This window comes from Ornithorhynchus anatinus, chromosome 12 (genome assembly GCF_004115215.2).
Source record: "Ornithorhynchus anatinus isolate Pmale09 chromosome 12, mOrnAna1.pri.v4, whole genome shotgun sequence".
NCBI lineage: Eukaryota > Metazoa > Chordata > Mammalia > Monotremata > Ornithorhynchidae > Ornithorhynchus > Ornithorhynchus anatinus.
The window spans coordinates 52,095,758-52,119,886 of record NC_041739.1 but is presented as its reverse complement, the minus strand read 5'-3'; the positions used below and the strand labels follow the sequence as shown (position 1 = coordinate 52,119,886).

Sequence of the window (24,129 nt, the reverse complement as noted above, 5' to 3'; positions counted from 1 at the left end):
AGACATGAAGAGGAGAGAATGAAAAGATCAAGGAGAGACAGAAGTAGGTCAAGCAGGAGAACCGAGAAGAGGGAGATAGAGAGACTGCAGTAATCTTATATTGGGGAATAAAAGCCACTGAAGTCTCATTCCCTGGAAGTTCTCCTCCCTGCGGGTTCAGGTATACTGAAAAATTTCCCAGCTTGCTCGAGAGGGCAGCAGTTGTCAGATCCTGGTGACATTCCAGATTCTAGGATGGGTGTACATGAAGGAACCATTTGGGTGGCAAGATAACCACACTAAAGCAACCAGCTCTCTGCTCCCTGTCTCTAGATGTCCATTTTATAGTGCACCATTGTAAACAACTGATGGAGCAGGGAAAGTCTATTTTGGCCAAATAATAAAGTACCCTTGGCTACACTTTCCTCAGGAAGGTCTAGCTTAAGATTTCTTTGAACATTTTGGCTGCTGAAGTCATTTCCCTGCTCTTTCTAAATTAGGGCCATGTTCTGAACAGCTAGAAATTTCCAGTTTCAAAAATATGATCTTTTATAGGGATCCAGTCTCTCCACAGCTAACTCCTTCCCTGGTTATAAATTTCAGCATTTGTGGAGTCACATTTATTTTAATGAGTTATTCAGGTGAATTAAAGAGTATTCTTTTTATTCTTCTGAATTATCCAAATAGGCTCTGTTTCAGGCTTCATGGGCACAACTGCCTAAAGAATCAGCAAATACTCTTAAACTCAGGACAATCTCCCTCTTCCGTAAATAAGAATCCCTTTTTCAAAACTAACCATACCGATTACCGTCCCTCATCTCATCACAGAAAGTTGAATTGAAATAGATGACAAAAATTTCCTTTTCAGTTTAGAGAGAGAAATGTTGAAAAGTCGTACATTGGCATATATGACATATGCCAGCGTGCTCTGAAAACTGGCATGGAAAACATTACACGAAGGTCATTTGAGTTTTTAAGGTGAAAGATTCAACCCGGGACCTTCATTTCGAGGACTTGAAAGCTTTTCATAAGTGGGATCTTTCTAGTGTGAGATAGATGGTAAATATGATTACCTGTATTTCTCAGACTTGATCACTCAGGCATAATGAGCTTACTTGTCTTCCCATAGTGCCCCTGGGCAGCTAGCGATGGGGCTCCAAACAGCCTATCTGACTCTGCCATCTAATTCTCGCTTCAGATGGTCAGATATTGAAATCACACACTAGAAGTCCTTGGTTGACCCAACCAGCTTAATGACGGCTTTCCTTGGGCCTCTACAGAAGTACAGCAAGTCAGGCATGGATTTAGATTTCCTGAAGTATGTGTTCATCAATAAGACACAAGGCCACCGGTGAAATCACATGCAAGTATGTTGCTTGACTGAATTATTTGACCTCTCAGCGGGTATCTCTGCACCTGCCAGTGGTGGACTAATGACTCGGGTCCCTGGATCAGAGTTTGAACTGAGCGGGCCACTGTGCCTCAGTGTCATGACTGTGGGGAAAAGAGGAGGTAAGAACCCAGGGTCCAACATCTGCCCTTTCCTCTCCCTCCCAACTGCCACCACACTGGTCCAGGGAATTGTCATATCTCAAACTGACTACTCTACCAACCTCCTTGCTGAGCTCCTTTCCTCCAGTCTCACCCCTCTGCAGGTCAAGCTTTACCCTGCTACCGGAATCATTTTTTGAATATGTCATTTTAAACTCTTTTCCAGCCTCCTTAGAAACCTCCAATTTTTAATTTTCCCCTCTCCAAATCAAACAGAAAACTCCTAACACTTGGCTTGAAGGAAGGCAATCGTCTCACTCATTTTGGGCAGGGAATGTATCTTCCCACTCAGTTATATTGTACTCTCCCAAGCTCTTAGTGGAGCTCTTTGCACATAGTAAGCACTCAGAACCATTGATTCATTTCTATCTTTCCACACTACTTATCCTTTATAGTAATAATAATGATAAGAAGAATTGTGGTATTTGTTCAGTGTTTACTATATTCCAGCCACTGTACTAAGCACTCAGTAGATAGAAGGTAATTGGGTTGAACACAATCCCTGTCCCACATGGGACTCACGGTCTTAATCCCCATTTTACAGATCAGGTAACTGAGGTAACTGTGGAGACTTGTTACACAGCAGACAAGTGATGGAGCAGGGATTAAAACCCAGATTCCTTGACTTCCAGACCCAAATTCTTTCCACTAGGCCACTGCTTCTCACTCTTTTCTCACTATACTTTAGCTTGAATGCTGCATTACTCTCAAACCAATCTACTTGCTCTGCCTCATTCTTGCCTTTCCCCTATCAGTGTCTTATTCATATTCTGCCTGGTCAACCTTCCTTTTCACACCTGGTAGACCACCGCTCTCCCCATCTTCAAAGTCTTTCTGAAATCCCATCTCCTTCAGGACGTCTTCCCTGATTAACCATACATCACCCCACTCTATATTCTCCCTCTCTCAACTGCCACTTCAGCATTCTGCTTTACCTAAGCACTTGGGTACTCACTGCCCAAAACACTCCCCTCTACTCTGCCATAACACTTATGTACATGCCTTGATACTATATTGCTTCCTATTATGTGTTTTTTTTTTAATATTTGCTCCACTAGATTGTAAATTCCTGCAGGGCAGGGATCATGTCTACTAATTCTATTCTATTCTTCCAAGCACTTTGTGTTCTTCACACAGTAGGTTCTCAATAAATACAGTTAATTGTTTGGTGTACAGTAGGAGATACTTGGGCTCCTAATACTCATGCCCTGAGCTCTGAATATGGAAATTAGGGTATTTGTTATGTCACTGGGTTAGAGGTCTGGTAAGACTGTCTAGCCTGATAACTTTAAGGTTTCGGGAAATGTCTCAAATACATTTAGTTTTCTTATAAAACAGGGTTGCATTCTTAAAGTACAGAGTGTTAAGGAAAAGTCACATTAGAGAAGCAGCGTGGCTCAGTGGAAAGAGCATGGGCTTGGGAGTCAGAGGTCATGGGTGCGTATCCCAGCTCTGCTACTTGTCAGTTGTGTGATTGTGGGCAAGTCACTTAACTTCTCTGTGCCTCAGTTACCTCATCTGTAAAATGGAGATGAAGCCTGTGAGCTTCACATGGGACAACCTGATTACCCTGTATCTAACCCAGCGCTTAGAACAGTGCTCTGCACATCGTAAGCACTTAACAAATACCAACATTATTATTAGTAGTAGTATAAACCTTGATTGATGCCGCATATGTGCACAAAATCATATCTTCCAAAATTACATCACAATCTCTTCAGACAGACGAGTGTCAGAAGAATGATCCCTAATTTCCCAATAGTGCTCAAGACTAATCAAGTGTAACCTTGTGCTCTGGGTGAACTAACTGTTTCCTGGAAAAGGAGACTGAGACCAAAGACTCATTTGAAAAAGCTCTCTGAGCAGCCAGCAGCTGAAAGATAGTATGGACCAAAAAAAGAAAATGCCCTGGATTCCAACTGCCTTTATTCTCCTAAAGAGGGGCAAACAAGAGAGAAAAGTAAGTTTACAGCAACAAGTTGGCAAAGGTTCAGACAGTAAACTCAGAATATTGCCATAAATAGAGAGGGAAACCCGATCGGGAAATTTGGCAACCGACGTGGGAGAAGACTGTGGAACAGGCAGGGAGAAACAGAAGGGCAGAAGCAGGAAACGAGAAAGTACAGTCACGTTCCACATCCTATTATCTCACAGTGACCTTCCTTCTAAGTGCATGAGCTATAAACCTCTCCAAAACTTCCAGAGTTCCTGATTCTGGAACTTCCAAAGAATGAAAGCTGACCTAGAAGTATCTTCGAAGTAGTGTGACACCTGCTGAGAAAAGCCCACGGGCCAGATTACTGTACTCACGTTCATTTGTGCTTTAGCTTCGTACTGGAAATTTTCAAACGTATACTTGTCTGATCTCCTTTGACGCATCTTAAATAGCCTGGAGCCACGATTTGAGAGGAGTGATAGTTCTTCAGGCATGATGTCTCTCGGTGTGCTGACCTTTTTGCCCAAAAAATGGCCATCTACATCTGTAAACACAGAACAGATGACATCACATCTACCTGTACTCCAAAATGTAGGGTACAGTTTGCTACTGAGCTAATTGCATTGTGGCCTAGTGAAAAGAGCACGGGCCAGAGAGTCAGATAATGTGGGTTCTAATCCTAGCTCCACTCCCTTCTTGCTGTGTGATCCTGGGAAAGTCATTTAACTGTCATTAAATCTGTGCTTCAGATTTCTCATCTGTCAAATAGGGATTCCATACCTGTTCTTTCAGGCATTTAATTCATTCAATTGTATTTATTGAGAGTTTACTGTGTGCAGTGCACTTTACTAAAACCTTGGGAGAGTGCAATATAACAATAAACAGACACATTCCCTCCCCACAACAAGCTTACAGTCTAGAGAGTGGGGAGACAGACATTAACATAAATAAATGAGAGATATGTACATAAGTGCTATGAGGCTGGTGGTGGGGGGAAACAAAGGGAGCAAGTCAGGGTGAAGCAGAAGGGAGTGGGAGAAGAGGAAAGGGGGGCTTAGTCAGGGAAGGCCTCTTGGAGGAGGCGTGCCTTCAATAAGATCTCGAAGGAGGGTGGAGGGTGGAGTCTGTTGAATTTTAGGTGGGGGGTGGCATTCCAGGCCAGAGACAGGACATGGGTGAGGAGTCAGCGGAGAGATAAATGACTCCTTGTCTCCCTCCCACTTTGACTGTGAGTCCCATATGGGACAAGGATGGTGTCCAAGCTGATTATTTTGAATCTATCTTAGAATTTAGTGCAGTTCTTAGCACATAGCAAGTGCTCAAATGCCACAGTTACCACAACACCACAACAAATCAGTTCTCAAGAGCCTTCATTCAATTGCAACATATTTTAGAGCAACAGCAAAGTAAATCTTTTTTTATTGTAAGAAACATGTTCTCAGAGCACAATATCTAAATCATACCGACGAAATGAGTTTTTGTGATAATGTACAATTTGCCCTAGAAATATGAGGTTTCCTCAGCTTACCAGCAGTGTGTTTTTGCTTGTAAAATCTGGTTTGATTTAATTTCCTTCTAGAGTCTTCATTTCTGCTTTGTGATTAGTGATTTATACCCTGGGAGATTATTTATTTGGCAATTAGATCAGCATTTGAAAATACTAAATCATTAGGAGTATATGTAACACTGAATGTTAAAAACACCAGTTGAAATTCATGCTGAAATAAGAATCCCAAAATGAATCTATTTGTGTTTAAGGAAACTGAGAATCTTTAATAATTAATAACTCACACTTGCTCTCACTATGACTGGCTTAAGATCTTACTCAAGTAACTCATATGCATTTTGAAAGATTTTAGTGACTACTTTCAGATTCCTTTTGTGAAAACAGAGATCTATACCTGTGTTCCACTAGGATTTAAAAGTAGATCTCTGCATGCTGCAGACTTACATGTCAAAAATAGTAATTAAGCAAGAGTGTAAAAAAAGTTTGGCAAATTATAAATCTGAAAAGAACAATATGGAGACTAGCAATAATATGAAAAATTCATCAGATTGTCTTGATTTATCTCCTTGTGACTTTTCCACTCTTGTCTTCTCTTCTTCCTTCTCTTCTCTTCCTTCTCTTATTCCCAGCCATACATTAATCTTCCACCCTCTCCCATCTTCCCATCGCTCCTTTCCCTCTCTGCTGCTTGAACCCTGTTCCATCCAACTTTCCTGCTTCCATGGACTCCCCTTACTTCAGCTTATTTCCTTTAGGCTATTTTCTTAAACCACACCATAACCAATGCCATATTGGCCAGATCAATCTAGTAGTCTGCTTTGGATAGCAGTAAAGGACAATGGAGGAGTCATAAGCGCTTCTTGACAATCATCATAATGGCTTTGGAAAGACCATCTAGCATTCCTAACTTTCCCACTAATAGACCATTACCCACATCTGTCTTGAAACTGATGGGTTTTTGGTTTTTTTTGGATTGAACAATGCTTACCATGTGCTGTGTGAAAAAGGTGTTTCTAAGGTTTGTGCTGAGAAGCAACATGGCATAATGGAGAGAGCACAGGCCTGGAAGTCAGAAGGACCTGGGTTCTAATCCTTGTTCCATCAGTTGTCTTCTGTGTGACCTTGGCAAAGTAATTTAACTTTTCTGTGCCTCAGTTACCTCATCTCTAAAATGGGGATTAAGACCGTGAGCCCTACGTGCGATAGGGATTGTGTCCAACCTGATTATCTTGTATCTACCCCAGCACTTAGGACAGTGCTTGGCACATAGTAAGCACTGAACAAATACCATTAAAAAACAAAACGAAACCTAACACTTTCAAGCTTTAGAAGGTGCCCTAGTATTTGTCCTGTTAACATCCTTCATGATTTTGTAAACCACACATCAGTTCTCGCTCCACCTTTGTTAGTCCTAATACCTTCATATTTGACAGATGATCACTCTTTCCACCTTCAAAACCCTTTCTGAAGGCACATCTCCTCCAAGAGGCCTTCCCTGACTATGCCCTCATTTCCTCTCCTCCCACTCTCTTCTGCCTCACCCTCACATTTGGATTTGCACCCTTTATTTCACCCCTCCCATAACACTTATGTACATATCCATGATTTATTTATTTATTTATATTAATGTCTGTCTCCCCTTCTAGACTGTAAGGTCAGTGTGGGCAAGGAACATGTCTACCAACTGTTATATTTTAGTCTTCCAAGAGCTTATTTGACAGACAATAACTCTCCCCCCTTCAAAGCCTTATTGAAGGCACATCAGGGGAAGCAGCGTGGCTCAGTGGAACGAGCACAGGCTTGGGAGTCAGAGGTCATGGGTTCGAATCCCGACTCTGCCACTTGTCAACTGTGTGACTGTGGGCAAGTCACTTAACTTCTCTATGCCTCAGTTACCTCATCTGTAAAATGGGGATGAACACTGTGAGCCTCATGTGGGACAATCTGATTACCCTGTATCCACCCCAGAGCTTAGAACAGTGCACTACATAGTAAGCGCTTAACGAATACCAACATTATTATTATTACTATTATTGTTATTATTACATCTCCTCCAAGAAGTCTTCCCTGACTAAGCCCTCCTTTCCTCTTATCCCACTCCTTTCTGTGTTACCCCGACTTGCTACATTTGGTCATTCCCCCCTCCCAGCTCCACAGCACTGTGTATGTATCCATAATTTATTTATTTATATTAATGTCTGTCTCCTCCTCTGTATTATAAACTCGTTGTAGGCAGGGAATATGTTTGTTTACTGTTATATTGTACTCTTCCAAGCCCTAGTACATGCTGTGCACATAGTAAGTGCTCAATAAATGTGATTGATTGATTGATTAATTAATCTTTTCAGTCTATCCCTTTTGGTGAGCTGGCCTATACTGATGATTTTGGCTACCCTTCTCTCTGCTTCCTCCTTCTCTCTCATCTCCTTTTCTAATATGTGGGGCTCTTTCTCTTAAACTGTGTGGCTATTTCTTGGGGTTCTTTCAGGACTTGTTTCTATGACTCAGGTCGGGATGAGAGACTTCCTGACCAAAGAGGACATTAAGTGATTAACGGAGCTGAACTGTTGTTCTAAGTGCCTGGTTTTAGCTGAGTGGTTGTTGATGGGTTTTGAAGGCTGGGACTGGATATACTAATCCAGTTGCTGGTATAACCATGATTTTATTTAGTGGCAAAACTATGCTTTTTGCTTAGTCTCTCTACCCTTCTGGTGAATGTGTAGGATTTTGTTGACATTTCTAGGTGCTGCCACAAAATGAACCAATGATGTTTTGAGGGAATGATCATCAATGATGTCAAGTTTTCTTTCACAAATCATGACTGAGACCTCAAGAGCCTGTCATCACATAGTGGGATTTGGGATTATTTTCCCAGTATTCATTCTTGCCAGGAGAAGTATAATTCACTAGTCCAGGAGAGTGGCCTCTGGTAATAAGAAGTTACCCATTCTTTCTAGAACTTATGCAGCTTACTTACTGAGTTCCTTCAGCCCTCTTGGGTGGATGCCACCCTGTCTTGGTGTCTTGTTTACACCTGATTTATAAACCCAATCTAAAAGGCCCTGTGTGTTTTCCACACCTGATCTAATTCCTCTGAACTAAGACAACTCGGGGGTGTAAACCTCTCTAACATTTTTCCTCAGTAAATACCAAACTGAAGAATTCACTGAATGTTTTAACTTCCTCCTGTCCATTCTCCAACCGGTTCTGAACTAGGGAGGTCTCATTCCTAACCCCTTCTCACTCCTGTTATTGCCAGCAGCAGTCTGGCCGAGTCGGACACTTATGGGAAAGCCAATAGGATGTGGGCAAGGGAAGAATGAAGTAGCCCTCTGCACTCACTACCTTGGCTCCCTAATCTCTCTCTCAGATGCTGCACAGCGAAAGCCCACTTACAGGCAGTAGCAGAAACTGGGTGATTCTGTATGGTAGAGTCCTTGCAGAGCACTTTACTGAGGACCTGGGAGAGTATAGTATAACAAGAGTTGGTAGACACAAGCCCTACCCATAAGGCGCTTACAGTCTGCAGGGGGAGGCATGCATTAAGCTAAATTATAGATGGGGGAAATACAAGGCCTGTCAGGTAGTTAGGGGTTGCTTAAAACATGTTCGAAACCTGGTTCAAGCTGGATTACGTTTGGCTTTGGCCTGGCCCACCTGGTCCTGAGGACTTGGGACTCGTACATCTAGCCCAACTTCCAAACGTTAAGGGAAAGTAAACTCCTTGTAGGCAGGGAACATGGGCTGGCTTCTGTTGAACTTTCTCTCAAGGGTTCAGTACACTGAGTGTCACACAACATCACTAAAATCCACCCTCTCCCCTCCATCCAAACTTTAGTGCTAGTTTGCTGTTTACGTTATGTGTTAAGCACTGACCATGTGCCAGGCACTGTACTAAGTGCTGGGGTAGATACAAGCTAGTCCGGTTGGACACAGTCAATGTCCCACACGGGGCTCATGGCTTTAGCCCCCATTTTATAGATGAGATAATTGAGGCAAAGAAGTTGAGTGCCTTGCCCAAGGTCACAGAGCAGATGTGTGTCATTAGAAACCAGATCCTCTGACTCCCAAGTCTATGCTCTATCCACTAAGCCACACTGCTTCTTTGCAAACTGCTACAATGCTGATCCAAGCCCTTATATCCTGTTGAAAGTACTACATCAGCCTCTTCCTTGACCTCCCTGCCACTTAAGACCATTCTTCACTCTACTGCCCAGATCGTTTTCTCAGAAAAGCTCTGTTCACATCTCTTGACTCCTCAAAAATCTCCAGTGGTTACCCATCCACCTCCCCAGCAAACAGAAACTCTATACTGTTGATTTTAAAGCACTCAATCAGCTCACCCCCTCCACGGTACCATGATGATTTCCTCCTACAACCTGGTCTGCATGTGTTGCTTCTGTAAAGCCAACACTGTACTTCATTCCCATCTATCTCACTGCCCACCCCTTGCCCCGTCTTCCTCCCTCTGATGCAGAACTCCCTCCAATTTCATATCTGACAGACCACCACTCTCCCCACCTTCAACACCTTGTTAAAATCACATCACCTCCAAGAGACCTTCCCCAACCAAGTCCTCATTTCCCCTTTTCCCTCTTCCTTCTGCATTACCTATTCATTTGGAGCTGTAACCTTTAAGCACCTAATATTCACCCCTGGTTCAGTCCCACAGCACTTACAATTATATCCATAACTGATTTTAATGTCTGCCTCCCCCAGTAGACTGCAAGCTCCTTGTGAACAGGGAACGTGTTCCAGTTCTGTTGTGTTGTACTCCCCAAGCACTTAGTACAGTGCTCTGCACACAGTAAGAGCTCAATAAATACCATTGATTGGTTGATTGATCCATCAATAGGCTCTCAACAAGTACCCTGATTACTAAATAACACCTAGAGAGTTCCTGAGGTGGGTAGGAGTTGGGGAAGCTACTTTACTCGGTGACCTCTGTTAATCTCACTGTTCTCAGTCTATTTTCAAGTATCCAGGATAATTGAGACATCAAAATGCACGATGCCCTGGAAGCTCATGTGAGCCTCCTGTCACCCCTCCACACCTTTTTACAAGGAGAAAATTGGATTTGATGGAGTTTCATCTCTTTTACCTTACTCTGCCTAGTGGAAAGGCTCATGGAACTGTGGAAGTGACCATAGAGTAGACTCACAGCCTGAAGGGAGGTTAGGTCTGAGTGTGTGAGAAACTTCAGGGGAAGCCTCAAAATGGGCCTGGCATTTTTAACCTAGGTCATCAACCCTGAATAACAAAAAACCACCTGTTCTCATACTTGTGGCATCCCTATCCTGGTCAAGAAAGGTTTCAGGCTGAGAAATCAGACTAGGATAGAAATGCCCTCTTGTCCGTTGGAGCCACTGCAACTTAAGCTGCGATGATGGCAGTGGGGGAAAAGACAGGGATGACATGGCTCACGGGATTCCGGAATGTCTGGGCTAGTTCATGGAGCATGATGGGAACAGCCAGGGCTAGGACTGCATTGTATGAACCTCTCATCACTGAAACTTCTGGAGTGTGGAAGGCTGGCAACTGACCACACTGAAGCCAGGTTCAGCTGTCCGCTGCCAGTTATCAGGGCCCTGGTGTAGACCTTAACATCGTGTATGATCTTGACGCTTGGTAAGCGATATGCCCCATTCATTTTCCATTTTCTTCGACTCGTAGCTTTGCTGGATTAGGTCACCCTTTGAAAATAATATCATCAGGCATACTTTCCTACTAGTGTCATTTCTAGTGAATTAGAGCCATAAATTTAATTGTGAAATTAAACTCTTTGGGGTGTTTATGGAGTTAGCGCTCCATAAAAATTCTCAGACAGACTCTTGAATAACTTGCCGTCATTGGTTCAAGGTCACTGGTGAGTGGGCTAGAGTCTCCTGCATTTTGAAGGACTTCTGAGTTTGGTTTTGTGGCATTACCTGGGATAAATGTTTTGGAGAACCCGCCTATCGCTGTGACACTTTTGCTCCAACAACCCTGTAAATCTAACCTTTGGGACAAGTGAGGGAAGTAGCCTCATTATTTCTATTCAATTTAGTATCAGTTGACTTTGCTGGATTAGATCACCCTTTGAAAATAACACTGTCAGGCCGCGTGAAAAGCAGCGTGACCTAAGGAGTTGAGCATGGGCCTGTGAGTCAGAAGGATCTGGGTTCTAATCCCAGCTCTGCCACTTGTCTGCTGGTGACCGTGGGCAAGTCACCTAACTTCTCTGTGCCTCACTTCCCTCATCTGTAAAATGGGGATTAAGACTGTGAGCTCCATGTGGGACATGGACTGTGTCCAACCTGATTACCTTATATCTACCCCAGCACTTAGTACAGTCCATGGCACAGAGTAAGCACTTAACAAATACTATGAAAAATTTTAACTTAGAGATGCAAGCAGATATTGATTTCTGTGGCTCCTAACAAGCTGGTAACTAATCAAAGGGCATATCTCCCTCCATTGTGCAACTGCTCAGAACACCAATAAACCTTTTCTTTTTGACTTTCGAGTCAGAGGTTATGGGTGCTCACTAGATGATGATGTTTTGGTTAGTACTAGTTGAGCTTGATGCTTCCTAAGTGGAGAAAGGCTTCTCATCCCAACCTTTGGATGTCAAGTTGTATGAGTCAGCTTTATGTTCCACCACAAGTAGCCTAGCGGAAAGAGCTTGGAACGGAGAATCAGGAGACCTAGATTCTACTACCAGCTCTGCCACTGGTCTGCTGCGTAGCGTTAGTCAAGTCGCGTCACTGCCCTGGGCCTCAGTTTCCTCATTTGAAAAATGAGTATAAGACCCCAGTTCTGTTTCCTTCTTAGACTGCAGGCACCAGTAGGTAAAAATGTTCATCTTGTACCTAACAGGGCAGTTAGCAGTGTTTGGCACAGAGAAAGCACTTAGTCAAACTGGAAAAAAATACTGGTGCTTAACCTGACAATGTTGTTGGAGGGTGTAGCTAATACAGCCCCAGAACCATTCTGCATCAATGCCCAACAGTCACTATGGGTCCCTGAGGCTCACTACCTAGAAGTCTATTTCCAGAAGAGAGAGGGGAAGAGAAAATGATGTCCTCAGTCCAGTCCTAGGGGATCTGTTGTGGCTTTCTCCAGAACCATAAAATGACCTTCTGGAGAAATTGTCTTTTGTCTCTCCATATGTACGCCTGCCCTATTCTTAGGTCCTGGCCTCTCTACACTATATGCTCCTGAAAGCAGGGAAAATCTATCAACTTTCTATATTGTTCTCTTCCTAGTGCTTAGCACAGTGCTCTGCACCCAGTAAGCGCTCAATACATATTATTGACAGTAAGCCCTCAATAAGTACCATTGATTGATTGATTGAGTCTGAGTCACTCCTGAAAAGTAAATTAGAAGGTAAATTAGGAGGAGCATGAAGTTTTTCAGGGCACGAGAATACTGCAGCAGTAATGTACCCGAAGGCTTTGCAATGCCTGAAAGAATGAAAGGTTCTTCCAAAGTCCCACTGAAATGAAATAAATCTGGAATATACCTACCTCTATATTGAGTTCAGTACATGTACAGTACTAAAATAATAAAGAACACGAAAATAGCTCAGATCTCATAGATTTCAGATTTTATTTAATTTTTCACTTGCATATTGAAGTAGTTACATGACTTATGTGATGTTGATGGGACTTGACGATTTGCCAGGAGAATGGCATGAGTGGTTACAGATTTGAATAGAATGCTTACTCCTAGACTTTGGGAAATGTAGATTTATCAGCATATTAAATTTCCTGGATTTTTTTTTCCTGGTCATAGATGATATTCTTTTTAAACGGATCAGAAAAAAAGTATTCCTTGATTTTCAGCAGCATGGCTTAGTGGAAAGAGCACGGGCTTGGGAGTCAGAGGTCGTGGGTTCTAATCCCAGCTCTGCCACTTGTCAGCTATGTGACTTTGGGCAAGTCATTTCACTTCTCTGTGCTTCCGTTACCTTATCTGTATAATCGGGGTTAAGACTGTGAGCCTCATGTGGGACAACCTAATAACCTTATATCTATCCCAGTGCTTAGAACAGTGCTTGGCACATAGTAAGGGCTTAACAAATACCATTATTATTATTATTATTACTTGTTCGTCAGTGCTAATTGGTGACTCAGTTACAGCTAGGAAGTTCATGCTAACTATTACTCACACACTATCTTATAATGCACCAATCTTTTATCAATAGTAATAATAATGAGAGCCATTATTATTATGGTATTTGTTAAGCACTTTCTATATGCCAAGCACTGTTCTAGGCACTGGGATAGATATAAGATAATCAGTTTGGACAGAGTCCCTGTTTCAGTTGAGGTTCAGAGTCAGAGGTTCAGAGACTAAATAAGAAGGAGAATGGGTATTTAATCCTCATTTTACAGAAGAGGAAACTGAGACACAGAGAAGTGAAGTGACTTGTCTAAGTTCATGCAGAGGCAAGTGGCAGAGGTAGAATTAGAACCCAGGTCCTCTGACTCCCAAGCAGGTGCCCTTTCTGCTAGGCCACGCTGCTACTCTAAACCCCAGTGAATTTAAATTTAATTTTAACATACCTCCCATGACTGAAAAATTCCTACATATGAAACTTGCTTTTAAGACCCAGAACACTGCTCCCCACCCCCCCGCCATGGCTTTTGATCAATTTGGCTTTAATAGTAACCTCTATTTGGAATAATATTTGCATAACTTTTTTCTTACAAGGGTTCACTGCATAGCTTTTGGAATCTACAAGTCCCATTTCACTTCAAGGAAAATTAATTACGTGGGTGATCAATTAATCATTAATTAATACTTTCTGACCACTCGAAGAATACGTGCCCCTAGGAAAAGCCATTGGTGAACATCATGTGCTCAGATTTAGGTATGTAACTCACAGTCAGCTGAATTAGTTCCACTAAACTCTGAAACTCACTTTAAACCAAAACCGGTCATCTGTTACTGAATGTGAGCTCAAAGGAACTCCATATTTCAAAGTCTTCAGAAATATAATTTTAAACCTCCAGTCCTCCATGAAAGTTTTATAGCTAAATATATGGAGACCAAAACTTGAACAAAATGAATTATTTCCCCTGCCAACTTGTGATATTCAGGATCCATCTGAGGTTTTCAGATGGCCAGTGGGGCATGGCTCATTGAAGGAGGCCTCAGTTTCTCACTGCTTTGTGGGAAACTGAATGTTCTTTATAATGTCAAAGTGGGATGAGAGAGACTCCGCACTCATTAGAGCAAATCACTAAACTTTTTAACTTGAGAAAACAGGGGGGACAAGTATGTGTATACCCATGGAGTACATACTATGTGGACACATACATTATGGAGTGTTTGAGGTGGAGAAGTATAAGTCCCTGGATGGAATTAAGAGGGATGAGTAGAGCCTCACCTGGCCAAACACCAGCCCGCCTCATCTCCCAGTCAGCCAATCAGACAGTGCTTGGCATGTAACTGGGAAGTGTTCTGCTGTGTCTTCAAAAGGATCGTTTGGAAGACTGTGAAGTGAAGTTCCTCAGGCCCAGGGGCTCTGGCTTCTGGCATGGGACAAGTTCCTAAAATGGCACGAGAGCCATAGAAGAAGTGTGAATGCCTCTTCCTTTCCAGCCCAGGGTTGGTGGTTGGCGGGGAGGAGGGGAGGCAGAGGCCACAGAAGCAACAGAGAAGCGGAGAAGCAACACGGCATAGTGGACAGAGTACAGGCCTGGGAGTCAGAAGGTCATGAGTTCTAATCCTGGTTCCGCCACTTGCCTGCTGTGTGACCTTCAGCAAGTCATTTCACTTCTCTGGGCCTCAGAGGGATTGAGACTGTGAAATGGGGATTGAGATCAGTGAGCCCGTGTGCGACCGTACTGTGTACAACCTGATTTGCTTGTATCCACCCCGGCACTTAGTACAGTGCCTGGCACATAATAAGTGCTTAACAAATGCCATAATTATTATTATAATTAGAGGGAGTGCTTGTCTGACACATCAGAGGACCCAGACCATTTTACACATTTGCTATGTCTAAGCAGAACTAAAGACTGACAGTCATCAAGGTGCTTCTGCTTCCCCTTCATTTCACTTGGCCTCATCGCCCCATGGGACAGCCCTGCTGCAACCACCAAAACCAGAGATGACATGTGAGTGGACCATATGGGTCTGTGCCTCAGTTTCCTCAATTGAAAAATGAGGATTAAATACCTGTTCTCCCTCCTACTTAGACTGTGAGCCCCATGTGGGACAGGGACTGGGTGCAATCTGATTTTTTAATCTACCCCAGCATTTAGAGCAGTGCCTGACACATAGTAAGTGCTTAACAAATACAATAAGAATAATAATAATGATAATACTCTACCTAGTGCTTAGTAAGGTGTTCTGCACACAGTAAGTGCTCAATAAATCAGTCAGTGGTACTTATTGAGTGTAAACTGTGTACGCAGAGCACTGTACTAAGCATTTAGGAGAGTATAATACATTTGATTGATGGTTGATTGATCGAATGAATGAAAGTGTGGTTTCTGGAAGGTTAAGTTATATTTTGTAGTCATAATTAGAGCTTCTGAAACTAGGTTGCCTAGTGAAAAGAGCAAAGACTGGGGAATCAGGGAATCTTTTTCTAATCCCAGATCTACCATGTATGTCTCTATGACTCTCAACATTTAACTTGGCTGTGTACCCCTTAAGCACCCTCGAATACTTCCCCTGGGAAGCAGCATGGTGTACTGGGAAGAGCTTGGGCCTGGAAGTCAGAGGGCCTGGGTTCTAATCTCAGCTCTGTCATTTATCTGCTGTGTGACCTTGGGCAAATCAATTAACTTCTCTGGGCCTCAGTTTCCTCATCTGTAAAATGGGGGTTAAATCCTACTCCCTCCTACTTAGACCGTGAATGCCATGTGGGACAGAGACTGTGTTCAACCTGATTATCTTAGAACAGTGCTCGGAGCACATTAAGTGCTTAACAAGTACCATAATAATTATTATTCGATAGTCCAGCCTCATAATACTTATGGTAATATTCTAGTACTCTGTTTCCCCGTCCCTACCTGATTTAATGTGTCTCTCCCTGTAGACTGTAAGCTCCTTGTGGGCTACCAACTCTATGGTTCTTTCCCAAGCATTTAGTACAGTTCCATGCACACAGTAAGTGCTCAATAAATGATTGACTGAAGGAAGAACATTTAACTCATTGGGGCTCTCTGGGGTTCTTTTTAATACACTGCAAGAACAAAGCCCTAAATGATCTGTTGCTGAATTGTACATTCCAAGCGCTTAGTAGTGCTCTGCACATAGTAAACGCTCAATAAATACTATTGAATGAACATAGTAATCGCTCAATAAATACTATTGAATGAATGAATGAATAGTCCTTAATTACGAGGGCATTTGAAAATTAATGAACGCTTGTGCAGTCCTGGGCCCTAGAGATGAAAGTCGCCATTGAGCTAGGAACTCTACTCATGACATGACAAGCGTATCATAAATTGTCTCAGTGTGTAATCAGGATTTCAGTGTGCCACAGATAGAAGATGGTAGTGGTGCCTGGTGCTAATCAAAAACTGGGAATTAAGAAGTTTAAAGAGACAATTGAGGATTAAGACTGCAAGGGTGGCCACAAATACCAGATGCCCATTGGATGACCAGGAAGCAACAGAAATATCTTTTGTGTGCATCCTAATGGGATGACTTTGATGAATTTCATATAGAAATCCAGAGCACTTAGAGTTTGTCGCCAGAGGGCCCTACCCTTACTTCTGATTAATCAATCAATCAGTCAGTGGAATCGAGAACTGTATGAAGCTTGGGAAAGTACAATAGGACAGTCTTCTGACATTATAAAGAGAAGCAGCATGGTCTAATGGAAAGAGCACAGGCCTGGGAGTCAGAGGATATGTTCATTCATTCATTCATTGTCATTCATTCAATCGTATTTAATGAGCACTTACTGTGTGCAGAGCACTGTACTAAGCTCTTGGAAAATACAATTCAGCAATAAAGAGAGACAATCCCTGCCCACAATGGACTTATAGTCTAGAGGAGGGGAAACAGGCATCAAAAAAAGCACCAGACATGAATATAAATAAATGGATTAGAGATTCATAATACCTGTCTGTTTTAATTCCAGTTCTGTCAATTACTTGCCAGGTGATTTTAGGTAAGTCACTTTAACTTCTCTGTGCCTCAGTTTTCTCTGCTGTAAAATGGGGATTAAATACTTGTTCTCCCTCCTGCATAGACTGTGAGCCCCATGTGGGATCAGGACTATGTCCAACTTCCTCGGGGCTTAGAACAGTTCTTGGCACATAGTAAGCACTTAATAAATACAATTAAAAAAAACAGCATATAGCATCACCATTCATATTCTTCAAAAACAACATGATGCGGTACATCCCTTTTACTGTTTTAAACAAATAGTTCAAATAAATATTTTATTCTGTAATGAAAGGTAAATTTTATAGGAAAATTAAAAAGGGAAACAAAATTAGAGATCTCCGAAAATTGTAGGCCATTCTGCTGGCCACCCCACCATCTGATCCTGGTCAGGATTTAGTTGGGATATTATGTAAACTTGACTTAAGTTCCTTCAGGGCAGGGATTGTATCTTCTAAATTTGCTGTTCCTCTCCCTCCGGGTTTAGAACAGTGCTCTGCACACAGCTGGTGCCCAATAAATTCTACTGATTAATTTCTTTGCCTCTGCTATCTTTTTGGTCAGTCAATCAATCATATTTATTGAATGCTCACTGTGTGCAAAGCACTGCTCTAAATGCTTGGGAGAGTACAGTATAACAATAAACAGACATAGTCCCTGCTCACAGTGAGCTTACAGTCTAGTCCTCATATTTTTGCATCATCATCTTTTATCTCTCCATCCTTTTCTTTACTCTTTTGGCTCCCTGCTATTCCTTTGGCACCCCTGGATTAATGAAATGAAAGAAAATGCTAACTGTGATGGCTGTTTAATTTTATTTTTGGGGATGTGCCAGGCACTGTATTAAATGCTGGGGTGGATACAACCAAATCAGTTGCTCATAGCCCCTGTCCCACTTGGGGTTCACAGTGTTAATCCCCATTTTAGAGATGAGGGAACGGAGGCACAGAGAAGTTAAGTGAGTTGCCCAAGGTCAAGCAGCAGACAAGCAGGAGAGCCAGGATTAGAACCCATGACTTTCTGACTCCCAGGCCTGTGCTCTATCCACTACTCCATGCTGCTTCTCTTTGTTCAGGAACTGAGGCTAGGCCTCCTAAACACCACAGGAAGTAGGGGATGAGCAGTTATGCTGTTAAGAAAGACAATTCAGATCATTAATGATAAAACAGCTTTTTGTGTTTGATACTTATGAATCATCAGATCCATGTATACAAATATAAAGGTGGGCTGTGTTCTATTTTCACTCCAAGGTAATAATTAGGGTGCTTTGAAGGCCCATTCACTGAGGCAGTAATTTAAAATGTGATCACATTAATGTATAGTGAGTCTGCCCTTGTTCCCTTTTTTTAGACACAGGGTTAATGGAAACCAAACAGTCCTGGGGCTGCCCCCTTAAACTTTAATACCGGACTTTCTTTATTCAAGCCAGCCTGCCCTGCATCTTGCTATCTGTTCATCTTAATCCTGATTACACACTTAATCACAGTTAATAATATGATTATCATGCAATGAATAAGAGTCTCTGGCTCTGGAGTATCTTTCATCTCCAAATGCTTCCCAATTATTTTTCACAATACCTGTGCCATTATTTAAATCAACATTATCCTTCTCATTCTATAGGTAAACTGAGAAACAGGGGAGTTTGAAGTAGAAGTTTATTCCTGGGGCCAGTACGGGTTGGAACTCACACTGATTTAGAACAGTTCTCAGATTCCACTGTCACTTTTTAAAAAATAATAGTATCTGTTAAGTGCATACTCTATGCCACACACTGTACTAAGCACTGGGGTAGATACTAGTTAATCAGGTTGGACACAGTCCACGTCCCACATGGGGATCAGGGTCTTAATCTGAATTTTGCAGATGAGGAAACTGAGGCACAGAAAAATAAAGTGACTCACCCAGCGTCACACAGCAGACAAGTGGCAGAGCTGGGATTAGAACTCAGGGTCACAGCTCTCCTAATCACAAGATAATGATTTCTTTACAGATGTTGAATAATTTAACCACCTATCATCTGCTTAGGTTTATTATAGACATTAGACTTTGCTTTCCAGGAGGCAGTAGTTTATTAAAAAGAAATCAAATTTTTATTTTTAAAGAGCATCTGAATAGTCTGCTTTCAGACTATTCTAAGCCCGGAGGGAGAGGACAGCAAATTTAGAAGATACAATCCCTGCCCTGAAGGAATTTAAGTCAAGTTTACATAATATCCCAACTAAATCCTGACCAGGATCAGATGGTGGGGTGGCCAGCAGAATGGCCTACAATTTTCGGAGATCTCTAATTTTGTTTCCCTTTTTAATTTTCCTATAAAATTTACCTTTCATTACAGAATAAAATATTTATTTGAACTATTTGTTTAAAACAGTAAAAGGGATGTACCACATCATGTTGTTTTTGAAGAATATGAATGGTGATGCTATATGCTGTTTTTTTTAATTGTATTTATTAATAGTCTGCACTTTAAAGAGCAAGGAAGGGTTCTGAACTGAGGGTATTTTCACCATTCAGTTAATTTCCCAAGTTTCAAAAGCAGTGGTTGTAAAACTTCTTGCCACTAATTTTTGATAATAAAATCCGGAGTTGGTGACCCAGAGATGGCTCCACCTTAAAGCAGGATAATCAGTGCCTATTTTGCCCATTCTTGGTGCTCTCTGGGGCTCCTCTCTCATTAGAATATAAGCCTCTTGTGACAGGGAAAATATCTTGGGCTTCTCTTGTATTTCCAAAGAGTTTAGTACAGTGCATTGCATTCAGTAGAGGTGATCAATAGTAGAGAAGCAGTGTGACCTAGGGGAAAGAGTGTGAGCCTGAGAGTTGGAGAACATGGGTTCTAATCCCAGCTCTGCCTCTCACCTGTCTTGTGACCTTGTGCAAGTTACTTAACTTCTCTGTGCCTCAGTTTTCTCATCTGTTAAATGAGGATTTCCTGTTTTCCCTCCTCAGACTTTGAGGCCTCTTTGGGACAGAGACTCTGGCCAACCTGATTGTCTTGCATTCATCTGAGCATTTAGTTGGCACATAGCAGGTGCTTAATAAAACCATAATTTTGATTATTAATAAAAATAATTACTACTACTCCCTGCTACCTCTGTTTCTAGCTCTTTCCATCTGCTCAGCAAAGCTCAATAACAGGTACAGAGAGAGAGGGGATGTTCCCCTTGAGTGGAATTCCTGCAGTGACGAATCCCCCCCACCTTCCTTACCCCTTGATGCTTCAGTAACTGAAGTTGAGATGGTAACAAAACTTTCCCCTTATTTTCCTCACTCCCCCATCAACCCTAGGCTTGGCTGCGTACTTGGGTCCTCGCAGGAACAGGGACCACCATTTGGGGAATTATCACATAGGTCACATGGTCTATTATCACATGGTCCTTTACTACCAAATTTTGGTGGTTCCATTAGCTGCAATGGGGCAGAGAGATAAGCAGACACCAGCATCTTAGGTTTTCAGGTCATTACATAGCCTTTTTCCTCATTCCCAACAAATACTCTGGTGCGAGTCCTATCAGAGAAACTACCTTCCTGTTAAGGAGGAATCAGGGTCTCCCTTTGGAAGAAATTGTAACTTTGCTTCTGCATTCTTAACTGCTTAGATTATTGGACTACAAAAACCCTGCTAACTGTAGTATAGCTTCTGTGCGGTAAAAATCCTACCCCATAAGAATTGGCCTAAAACCACAACCTTATTTCAGACTGCAAATCTATATCTGCTCAAGGAAGGGTTCTGAACAAAATTATGTGCCAGGCACTGTTCTAAGTGCTTAAACCCAATTTCACAGATGAGGTAACTGAGGCACAGAGAAGTGAAGTGACTTGCCAAAGGTCACCCAGCAGACAAATGGCAGAGCCGGTATTAGAACCCAGCTTCTTCTGACTCCCAGGCCCATGTTCTATCTGCTAGGCCATGCAACTTCTCCTAGATTTTTAAATACTGAAGTCTTTTTCTCAAGCAGGCATATGTAAGAGCTCATAAAGTGTAAGAGGAAATTAAAAAATAAAAAGAAAGAAAGGGACTCTGAACCCCTTCAAAGCTTCAACAGCTATTTTATCTACTGGAGTGGAGAAAGGTCTGTGATTGTTGAAGCTGTTATCTGGAATAGTTTACACCCAAAACAAAAGCATAACATGTGACTCTGCTTAAGATAACTGGAAACCCTCCAAGAGTTTGGGAGCTGTGAATCAAACTTTAAATGGCCAGAACCCAGGGTGTGGGCTATTAGAAGCATTTTTATGCCTCCTAGCCTTACTTGTAATATTTATTCTGCCCTCCATGTTTTTCATATGCCTCTTGCTTGAATATGAGCATTAGCAAGGATATAGCAAAGCTGTGTAGCCAAGTGGAAAAAGCATCGTCTTGGGAGTGTCAGAAGAACCTGGGTTCTAATTCTAGTCCCTCCACTTGTCTGCTGTGTCACCTTGGGCAAGTCACTTCACTTCTCTGTGCCTCAGTTACCTTTTCTGTAAAATGGGGATTGAGATGTGAGCCCTATGCAGCACAGTGCTTGTATCCACCCCAGCACTTAGTACAAATACCATAATTATTGTTATTATTCTGAATGATGTTTTGGAATTGTCTCCCAAACTCTCCATACAATGTTCTGCACACACTAAGCACTCACTAAGTACCGTTGATTGATTGATGTCTTTGTGGGCACAAAATTTTACAGCTCTCTGTAATCTGGAGCCATGGGTGGAAGTCTCAAGATGTTAGCTCTAGACTATAAGCTCCCCCTAGTCTGTAAAATCATTATGGGCAGAGAATGTGCCTGTTTATCACTGTATTGTACTCTCCCAAGTGCTTAGTACAGTGTTTTGCACACAGTAAATGCTCAATAAATATGATTGAATGAATGAATGAATGAATTCGCTTGCCTTTGGCCTTGCTCATCAGAGAAAGAAAAAACAAAAAACAAACGAGGACTATTTTCCTTATAAACAGAAACAGGGAATGCTGAGGAGATTGTAAATAAAAGGGGGAAATCAGTCAATCAACAGAATTCATTGAGTGCTTACTAGGTGCAGAGCACTGTACTAAGCCCTTCGGAAAGTACAATATACAGAGTTGGGAGACACATTCCTTATTTATCCAACTATCATTCTAGATACAGGTTGCTCAGGAACAAGTTCTGGTCAATTCCTATTTTATCCAGAATGGATGGTCTTTTTCTAAAGTTCTTTGGTAAAACTGGACTCCTTCACCAGAACATTGGTGATCCATCCGATTAGCAGATGCACATGTTCTATTGAGTTGTATTCCAATGAAGAGGAAACAAATCCCTAATACTAGGACACTTCAGGCACAGCTACATCATATGAGGAACATCTGAGAAATCTCCAATTGGCTTCCAGTCAGCTTGCTTTTTAGATATGGAGATGCAGAGACGGAAAAGAGCTCCTCATTGCCTATAATTCTTCTGGAGCCACCAAAGTCAAAGAGTGACACTCAGGTCTGTGCTCCTTATGAAGTTACCCGAACATTCCCACTGGATATCTGGAAAAGCTCACACCTGCCCTCCAAGAGCAAGCACACTCTATGAGGCTGAAATTTGTAATATTGATGATTCCGCTGGGTGTATACTTAGTGGTTGATTTTTTTTAGAACTAATGTCAGGCTCTATTAGGCCGCTGAGCTGTATGGGTTAGATGTGGGCTGGGGGGCTTCATAAAGAAAGAATACGAGAGCAGAATTCTGAAGAACATTTCACCTAATTCTGGGGACAGATCTCCTTCTTGTCTGTTGCTCTTTAAATGCCACAGAGATGAAACAAGTATCGAGCTCATACCATTTTGCCAAACAACATGTGAAAATTGAAAATTGTACAAAGTCAGTGAATAGGAGAATAATAGAAATGGAAGGAGACAAGGAGAAATAGGACAAGTAGGAGCCCTGCCCGGTGAGCAGCATGTGTGGAAAGGGAAACAAAAGGAAAATATGAGTATTTTCTCAATGGTTTACATAAGAGAAAGAAAAGATGGGCCAAAAGACCATTCAGTGAGGCTGAGATGGTAACATTCAAACTTGCCCCACAAAATAGAGTCCAGAGGGTATATTAACTCTAAATTGAACTCTGAAAGGCAATCCAGTCAGAATGTACATCAGCTGTTCGATTGCTTCATTCCTTTAGAGCAGTTGTTCATCTGAAAATAGCTTTAGAATGAAAAAGGACAACTACAAAAGGATTAGTTACCATAGGCAGCCATTCACCCCTCCCCCCTCCAGCAGTAGATTATTTATGCTGAAACAACCCAGGAAAGATAATAGAAGGAAAGCAAACCAAAGTTAAAAAGTTGGGAGCTAGACAATAAGAAAGTTTTAATTCAGTACCATTTCCATGGATTTCCTTCATAATGGCAGATGCTTGCTGCTTTCTCTGTTTCACCAGGGCATTGTGTGATAACATGGTTACTGCTTTGCTGTTAATAAGAAGAAGAAAGATATCAAACTCATGAGAAAAAAACCAAGCAGAGTGCTATTTCCTAAGCATCATCTTTAAAACAATTATACCAGAGCATCAAGAGTCCCTATCAGAGACACTTTCTATTTTATATCATTGCTAATTTGGGAATTGATAAAATGCCCTGCATCCCCCCACTCCCCCCACCATCCACACATGCATACACACAGAGGGATATGATGCCTCATTGACAAAACAATTGACGTTCGGTAATTCCGATCCTGTTCTTCACTGCACACCGACCGGCACTCTCAACTCCAGGGTAGTCACCCTCTTCCACCCACTCTCTGGATCTTCTTATAAAACCAATAAACCCACAGTTCATTTCCGCTGGTCCTCCCTTGCCCAGATTTTCCAGTACTTCATTGAAACACAAAAGTGAAAGGGAGAAAAAAACAGCATTCCAGAATGGGCCAGTTCAAGTAATCCACCCCAGTGCAGGACTAGGAAGGCGCCCGTTTCCATCAGGCTGCTCCCCGTGGTACCTTGGGGACAATCAGTCCAGAGAAAAGAATGCCCATTTCAGTGACTCCAGGAGGGAAATTCCGCACAGGACCGAGACCAACAAAGCATTTTAG

General features: G+C 42.1%; 1 protein-coding gene across 2 annotated transcripts in view; it reads right to left on the bottom strand.

The window, feature by feature from the left end:
• The window catches only part of MYOZ2 (myozenin 2), a 42,281-nt gene that overhangs the window by 17,988 nt on the left and 164 nt on the right, over nucleotides 1-24,129 (bottom strand). The window contains exons 1-3 of one of the 2 annotated variants that reach the window (XM_007672956.3): nucleotides 24,037-24,058; nucleotides 23,422-23,510; nucleotides 3,841-4,010 (exon numbers count right to left, since the gene is read on the bottom strand). In XM_007672956.3, the coding sequence (XP_007671146.2) occupies nucleotides 3,841-4,010; nucleotides 23,422-23,497 (246 nt within the window). In that variant the 5' untranslated portion in view covers nucleotides 23,498-23,510; nucleotides 24,037-24,058. Of the gene's footprint in view, nucleotides 1-3,840; nucleotides 4,011-23,421; nucleotides 23,511-24,036; nucleotides 24,059-24,129 lie in introns of those variants that run through there. The other variant, XM_007672950.4, reaches the window with a different exon arrangement.